This window comes from Oncorhynchus gorbuscha, linkage group LG08, assembly GCF_021184085.1.
Source record: "Oncorhynchus gorbuscha isolate QuinsamMale2020 ecotype Even-year linkage group LG08, OgorEven_v1.0, whole genome shotgun sequence".
Lineage (NCBI taxonomy): Eukaryota > Metazoa > Chordata > Actinopteri > Salmoniformes > Salmonidae > Oncorhynchus > Oncorhynchus gorbuscha.
The window spans coordinates 78,078,902-78,086,978 of NC_060180.1; the positions used below are offsets into that span (position 1 = coordinate 78,078,902).

Consider the following 8,077-nt stretch of genomic DNA (forward strand, 5'->3'; position numbering starts at 1 on the left):
AGTTCATACTTGGTCAATGCCTCTTTGGGGAAGGTGTCAGGATCAAAAGACATGCCATGAGCAGAGCCCATGTAAAAAAGAATAGGAAAGATTACCTCTGTCTTCTGAGAACTCTGGGACTATCCCAGGGACAAGAAACCCTGGGACTATCCCAGGAACAAGAAACCCTGGGACTATCCAGGGACAAGAAACCCTGGGACTATCCAGGGACAAGAAACCCTGGGACTATCCAGGGACAAGAAACCCTGGGACTATCCCAGGGACAAGAAACCCTGGGACTATCCAGGGACAAGAAACCCTGGGACTATCCAGGGACAAGAAACCCTGGGACTATCCAGGGACAAGAAACCCTGGGACTATCCAGGGACAAGAAACCCTGGGACTATCCCAGGGACAAGAAACCCTGGGACTATCCAGGGACAAGAAACCCTGGGACTATCCAGGGACAAGAAACCCTGGAACTATCCAGGGACAAGAATCCCTGGGACTATCCAGGGACAAGAAACCCTGGGACTATCCAGGGACAAGAAACCCTGGGACTATCCAGGGACAAGAAACCCTGGGACTATCCAGGGACACTAAACCCTGGGACTATCCCAGGAACAATAAACCCTGGGACTATCCCAGGAACAAGAAACCCTGGGACTATCCCAGGAACAAGTATCCCTGGGACTAACCAGGGACAAGAAACATTGGGACTTTCCCGGGGACAAAAATCCCTGGGACAAGAAAGCCTATTTACACACATTTGAATGCCAAAGACACAACAGAATGGCTTTCCAATAGGTGTTTAGTGCTCCTGAATGGTACAGTCTCAGTCCTGACTTTAATCTGCTTAAAAAACAGAAACTATGTTTGAATATTGCTCCTCCATCTAATATTTCCAACCAAATGTGGATAAACAGGTTCATGTCAAGCCCTGCATGTGTTGCAAAAGTCTCATGGAATGTTGGCCTATAATTGAACACCACACATTGGCTGCTACTGTAGACTGAATGATAGAGCAGCTATTTCCATGTTAAAATGTTATGAGATGCATTTTCTCCATCGTTTTTGATGGTAAGCCTGTCTGCTAGGCCTACATTATGATCAAATAGCCACATTAGCCTACTTGTCCACTGTTAAAACTGTAAGTTAAAGCAGGTACAGCCTCTTTTTTCACAGTAAAACTATAACTTACAGCAGGTACAGCCTTAGTGTTCACAGTAAAACTAACTTAAGTGGGTACAGCCTCAGTGTTCACAGTAAAACTAACTTAAGTGGGTACAGCCTCAGTGTTCACAGTAAAACTAACTTAAGTGGGTACAGCCTCAGTGTTCACAGTAAAACTAACTTAAGTGGGTACAGCCTCAGTGTTCACAGTAAAACTAACGTAAGTGGGTACAGCCTCAGTGTTCACAGTAAAACTAACTTAAGTGGGTACAGCCTCAGTGTTCACAGTAAACGTGCGCTGGACGTTGCACAGACTTTTCACAACTTTCAAGTTTGTGCTCAGCAGACCTTAATACATTTGCTCAGTGGTGAAAATTGGGTAACATTTTACATAATATACACATACATTACAGCCTGGAACACTGTGTGGCACACTGGACATGTGTTAGTTTACTTTGAGTTTAATTTGCTAATTTTATCCCTAAACCAATAATTATTCTTAATAATATGTACCCCTAATATGTACCCCTAATACCCCTAATATGTAATATTTTGTTTCTTAATTGTCACAGATGTTCCCATCGCGATGGCATCACCATAGTCAGGTAAAGTCCCTTCAAACTTTAAGTAAACACAGACATACACACACAGGACCTAGTGAAAGTCTACACACGCTTTGCACGGTTTTCACATTTTGCTGCGTTAAAATGAAGTAAAAAAGGAATTAAGTTATGTTTTTTTCTGACAGATCTATTCCACATATTCAAAGTGAAAGAATGTATTGATTGTGTATGTCTTCACACCCCAGAGTTCATACTTGGTGGAAACACCCCAGAGTTCATACTGGTTGGAAACACCCCAGAGATCATACTGGTTGGAAACACCCCAGAGATCATACTGGTTGGAAACACCCCAGAGATCATACTGGTTGGAAACACCCCAGAGTTCATACTGGTTGGAAACACCCCAGAGATCATACTGGTTGGAAACACCCCAGAGATCATACTGGTTGGAAACACCCCAGAGATCATACTGGTTGGAAACACCCCAGAGATCATACTGGTTGGAAACACCCCAGAGATCATACTGGTTGGAAACACCCCAGAGTTCATACTGGTTGGAAACACCCCAGAGTTTATACTGGTTGGAAACACCCCCAGAGATCATACTGGTTGGAAACACCCCAGAGTTCATACTGGTTGGAAACACCCCAGAGTTTATACTGGTTGGAAACACCCCCAGAGATCATACTGGTTGGAAACACCCCAGAGTTCATACTTGGTCAATGCCTCTTTGGGGAAGGTGTCAGGATCAAAAGACATGCCATGAGCAGAGCCCATGTAAAAAAGAATAGGAAAGATTACCTCTGTCTTCTGAGAACTCTGGGACTATCCCAGGGACAAGAAACCCTGGGACTTTCCCAGGAACAAGAAACCCTGGGACTATCCCAGGGACAAGAAACCCTGGGACTATCCCAGGACCAAGAAACCCTGGGACTATCCCAGGAACAAGAAACCCTGGGACAAGAAACCCTGGGACTTTCCCAGGAACAAGAAACCCTGGGACTATCCCAGGGACCAAGAAACCCTGGGACTATCCCAGGGACCAAGAAACCCTGGGACTATCCCAGGGACCAAGAAACCCTGGGACTATCCCAGGAACAAGAAACCCTGGGACTATCCAGGGACAATAAAGCATGGGACTATCCCAGGAACAAGATAGCATGGGACTATCCCAGGGACAAGAAAGCCCTGGGACTATCCCAGGGACAAGATACCCTGGGACTATCCCAGGAACAAGAAAGCCCTGGGACTATCCCAGGAACAAGAAAGCCCTGGGACTATCCCAGGAACAAGAAAGCCCTGGGACTATCCCAGGAACAAGAAAGCCCTGGGACTATCCCAGGAACAAGAAAGCCCTGGGACTATCCCAGGAACAAGAAACCCTGGGACTATCCCAGGGACAAGACATTCTTGAACTATCCCAGGGACAAGAAATCCTAATTACACACATGTGAATGCCAAAGACACACCAGAATGGCTTTCCAATAGGTGTAGAGTGAATGGCCCAGTCTCAATCCTGACTTTAATCTGCTTAAAAAAACAGAAACAAAGTTTGAATATTGCTTCTCCATCAAAGATTTCCAACCAAATGTGCTTGAACATTTTTGACAAAAACAATTAATGTAATTTTAAAACAGCAAAATGTGAATACAAGGGGTATACTTTCACCAGCTAAACATTTTGTATACACACCGACAGGCCTACTGTACATATGTTTAAATACATATTATACTGAAACACATTGACTAAATCCTATCGTTTACACATTATACTGAAACACATTGATTAAATCCCCATCGTTTACTTTATCTCTAGAACAATTTCTTAATGAATACCACTAACGTATACCATTTCTAATTGTAGTGGTACATGGATATGCTTTCCTCTCAGGCTAGTCGGGTAAGATCAATTTAAACTAACTATCACCATTCAAAATGAGAATTACACACAATAAATCGGATATAATAACATATTAATAATGTATTATTTAAAGTGCTAGACTTACATTTTGCTCAAAGCTCTAGGATATGAGGGAATTAAGTCTGTGACTGTGAATGTTGTCGATATTGATCATCTTTGTCTCACAGTGTATTGTGATGGCCAGTTCCTCCTCCATCTTGGGAAAATGGGAAATCAGGTCCTGCAACGAACCACACGGCTTCATCTGTCAGCGTAAAGTTGGTGAGAACAGACATTCTCCTCCTCTTCTCTCGCTCTCTCCTTCTTTCTCTCCCCTACTCTTCATCCTCTTCTTCCTCCTCCTTTTTGTCTCCATCCTCGGCCCTGTGATTTGTAATGTGACTAAGTGTTGCTCTGTCCTCCTAGACTCAGGCATCCCAGTCCCGACACCGACAGTGTTACCTAGAGGCTGGGTGAAGCTGGCCCAACGACTCCTACAAGGTGCTGCCCCAGAACAGGACATGGCCCGAAGCCCGGATGCAGTGTGAGGCTGAGGAGGGCCAGCTGGCTAGCACCCTGGATGAACTGTCAGTAGCCTACCTGGAGCTGCAGGCTCTGAAGCTGCAGACACCACTGTGGATTGGACTCAATAGGAATGAGGTACAGTACTAGCTGTCTCTTCAGGTGCAACGGGCTCCTCCTCAGAACAGGCAGGTTATTGGTACTGTTGGATTCTGGGTGAAACTTGGAACATATCTATACTCAAGACATGATGGAGCATAAGTAATACTATAGTATCTGAGGGGTGATAGAGACTGGTTACAGTAATACTATAGTATCTGAGGGTGATAGAGACTGGTTGGTACATCAGTAATACTATAGTATCTGAGGGGTGATAGAGACTGGTTGTAGTAATACTATAGTATCTGAGGGGTGATAGAGACTGGTTGGTACATCAGTATTACTATAGTATCTGAGGGGTGATAGAGACTGGTTGTTATATCAGTAATACTATAGTATCTGAGGGGTGATAGAGACTGGTTGGTACATCAGTAATACTATAGTATCTGAGGGGTGATAGAGACTGGTTGTAGTAATACTATAGTATCTGAGGGTGATAGAGACTGGTTGTAGTAATACTATAGTATCTGAGGGGTGATAGAGACTGGTTGTAGTAATACTATAGTATCTGAGGGGTGATAGAGACTGGTTGTAGTAATACTATAGTATCTGAGGGTGATAGAGACTGGTTGTAGTAATACTATAGTATCTGAGGGGTGATAGAGACTGGTTGGTACATCAGTAATACTATAGTATCTGAGGGGTGATAGAGACTGGTTGGTACATCAGTAATACTATAGTATCTGAGGGGTGATAGAGACTGGTTGTAGTAATACTATAGTATCTGAGGGGTGATAGAGACTGGTTGTAGTAATACTATAGTATAGTACTGTAATATAACATGGGATTCAGATTGTCAGGAAAGGCTAGTGTACTGTAATATAACATGGAGTTCAGATCGTCAGGAAAGGCTAGTGTACTGTAATGTAACATGGAGTTCAGATCATCAGGAAAGGCTAGTGTACTGTAATGTAACATGGAGTTCAGATCGTCAGGAAAGGCTAGTGTACTGTAATGTAACATGGAGTTCAGATCGTCAGGAAAGGCTGGAGTACTGTAATGTAACATGGAGTTCAGATCGTCAGGGCGGTGCCAGCAGGAATCAAACCCATGAGAGTGACGTTGGGAGCGCCGTGCTCTACCAACTGACTTACAGCTGTAGTGGTTTGTTTTTTCAGACGCACGGCTACTTCAGGTGGATGGACGGCTGGCCCTTGAGCATGAACCGGTGGGCCCAAGACGAGCCCAGCAGAGACCGGCCCTGTGTCTACCTGGATGTGGAAGGCACCTGGAAGACAGCCCTTTGTAACAACACCTACCCCAGTGTGTGTAAGCAGTCCCCAGGTAAGACAGTCACTTACCCCAGTGTGTTAGTAGTTGTCAGGTGAGACAGGTACCTACCCCAGTGTGTTAGTAGTCCCCAGGTGAGACAGGTACCTAACCCAGTGTGTTAGTAGTCACCAGGTGAGACCGGTACCTACCCCAGTGTGTTAGTAGTCACCAGGTGAGACAGGTACCTACCCCAGTGTGTTAGTAGTCACCAGGTGAGACAGGTACCTACCCCAGTGTGTTAGTAGTCTCCAGGTGAGACAGGTACCTACCCCAGTGTGTTAGTAGTCACCAGGTGAGACAGGTACCTACCCCAGTGTGTTGGTAGTCCCCAGGTGAGACAGGTACCTACCCCAGTGTGTTAGTAGTCACCAGCTGAGACAGGTACCTACCCCAGTCTGTTGGTAGTCCCCAGGTGAGACAGGTACCTACCCCAGTGTGTGAAAGCAGCAGGCTGGGAAGGATCCTATTGGTTGGTCCTTATGCTGCTCCGTAATACCATTGGCTAGTGTCTCCCAGAGAGGATATCCTATTGGTTAATCCCTGTGCAGTGCTGTAATCCTTTTGGTTTGTTCCCCCCACAGCCGTCCCGCCCACGGCCCCACCCCAGTACCCTGGGGAATGTATCCAGGAGGAGCAGGAGGAGATCAGTGGTAGAAACACTCCCTGGTTCTGGTTGCCTTTCAGAGGGCACTGCTACAGCTTCGTCATTAATGACATAGAGTGGGCCGACGCCTCCACCAGCTGTACACGTAAAGGTAGGAGGAGCCTCAAATCCAAGGGTGTGTCGAAAAATGCCGTCCTATTGAATCCCCGTGATTTCTGACAAGTTGACTTGTCAGGAGAGAGAGGAGATTTGAGGCCATGTAACACATTACATTCAGAACTCTTCAGGGTACATGCGTTCACATTCAATATGCCAGGCCTTATACGGGGTGCCGTTATAAAATGGTGCATTTTTTGGACAGGGCCCATCTCCCATTCTCTCCCATTCTCCTCCAAGTCTGGACTGGTTGACTGAATTGTTGGAAGAAAGGTGGCACCCAGACTGATGATTTAGGACACAGACTGATACACCTATCTAATGCTTTAGTACCCAGACTGATACACCTATCTAATGCTTTAGTACCCAGACTGATACACCTATCTAATGCTTTAGGACACAGACTGATACACCTATCTAATGCTTTAGTACCCAGACTGATACACCTATCTAATGCTTTAGGACACAGACTGATACACCTATCTAATGCTTTAGTACCCAGACTGATACACCTATCTAATGCTTTAGGACACAGACTGATACACCTATCTAATGCTTTAGTACCCAGACTGATACACCTATCTAATGCTTTAGTACCCAGACGGATACACCTATCTAATGATTTAGTACCCAGACTGATACACCTATCTAATGCTTTAGTACCCAGACTGATACACCTATCTAATGCTTTAGGACACAGACTGATACACCTATCTAATGCTTTAGTACCCAGACTGATACACCTATCTAATGCTTTAGTACCCAGACGGATACACCTATCTAATGCTTTAGTACCCAGACTGATACACCTATCTAATGCTTTAGTACCCAGACGGATACACCTATCTAATGATTTAGTACCCAGACTGATACACCTATCTAATGCTTTAGTACCCAGACTGATACACCTATCTAATGCTTTAGGACACAGACTGATACACCTATCTAATGCTTTAGTACCCAGACGGATACACCTATCTAATGCTTTAGTACCCAGACGGATACACCTATCTAATGCTTTTACATCCTGGTGTGGAGTGAAATGGTGAACGCTTCAGGGAGAAAAGGGGAGAACTGGGATGCAGTTTTCCATGAACTGGAACTGGGATGCAGTTTTCCATGAACTGGAACTGGGATGCAGTTTTCCATGAACTGGAACTGGGATGCAGTTTTCCATGAACTGGAACTGGGATGCAGTTTTCCATGAACTGGAACTGGGATGCAGTTTTCCATGAACTGGAACTGGGATGCAGTTTTCCATGAACTGGAACTGGGATGCAGTTTTCCATGAACTGGAACTGGGATGCAGTTTTCCATGAACTGGAACTGGGATGCAGTTTTCCATGAACTGGAACTGGGATGCAGTTTTCCATGAACTGGAACTGGGATGCAGTTTTCCATGAACTGGAACTGGGATGCAGTTTTCCATGAACTGTGCACTTCTTTGGGTAGAACAAACCGTAAAGAAAGTAAATGGATTAACACCATACTTCACTGTGTGTGGATTAACACCATACTTCACTGTGTGTGGATTAACACCATACTTCACTGTGTGTGGATTAACACCATACTTCACTGTGTGTGGATTAACACCATACTTCACTGTGTGTGGATTAACACCATACTTCACTGTGTGTGGATTAACACCATACTTCACTGTGTGTGGATTAACACCATACTTCACTGTGTGTGGATTAACACCATACTTCACTGTGTGTGGATTAACACCATACTTCACTGTGTGTGGATT

General features: G+C 44.8%; 1 protein-coding gene and 1 long non-coding RNA gene across 2 annotated transcripts; both read left to right on the forward strand.

The window, feature by feature from the left end:
* Positions 1 to 3,542: 3,542 nt before the first annotated feature.
* On the forward strand, positions 3,543 to 4,095 carry LOC124041054. The gene is made up of 3 exons (XR_006839842.1): positions 3,543 to 3,614; positions 3,803 to 3,896; positions 4,041 to 4,095. It is a non-coding gene; the product is annotated as an uncharacterized LOC124041054 (long non-coding RNA).
* Positions 4,096 to 4,117: 22 nt separating this feature from the next.
* Positions 4,118 to 6,690, forward strand: LOC124041055 (macrophage mannose receptor 1-like). Its single transcript, XM_046358220.1, has 3 exons — positions 4,118 to 4,274; positions 5,414 to 5,579; positions 6,149 to 6,690. The coding sequence occupies exons 1-3, from the start codon at positions 4,152 to 4,154 to the stop codon at positions 6,388 to 6,390; spliced, it is 531 nt and encodes a 176-aa protein (XP_046214176.1). The 5' UTR covers positions 4,118 to 4,151; the 3' UTR covers positions 6,391 to 6,690.
* The last annotated feature ends 1,387 nt before the right edge of the window (positions 6,691 to 8,077 follow it).

Coding starts and splice junctions, on each gene's coding strand:
- LOC124041055 (XM_046358220.1), top strand. CDS start 4,152: ATGCAGTGTGAGGCTGAGGAGGGCCAGCTGGCTAGCACCCTGGATGAA. Junction 4,275..5,413: donor TTGGACTCAATAGGAATGAG/GTACAGTACTAG, acceptor TTGTTTTTTCAG/ACGCACGGCTACTTCAGGTG. Junction 5,580..6,148: donor TGTGTGTAAGCAGTCCCCAG/GTAAGACAGTCA, acceptor TTCCCCCCACAG/CCGTCCCGCCCACGGCCCCA.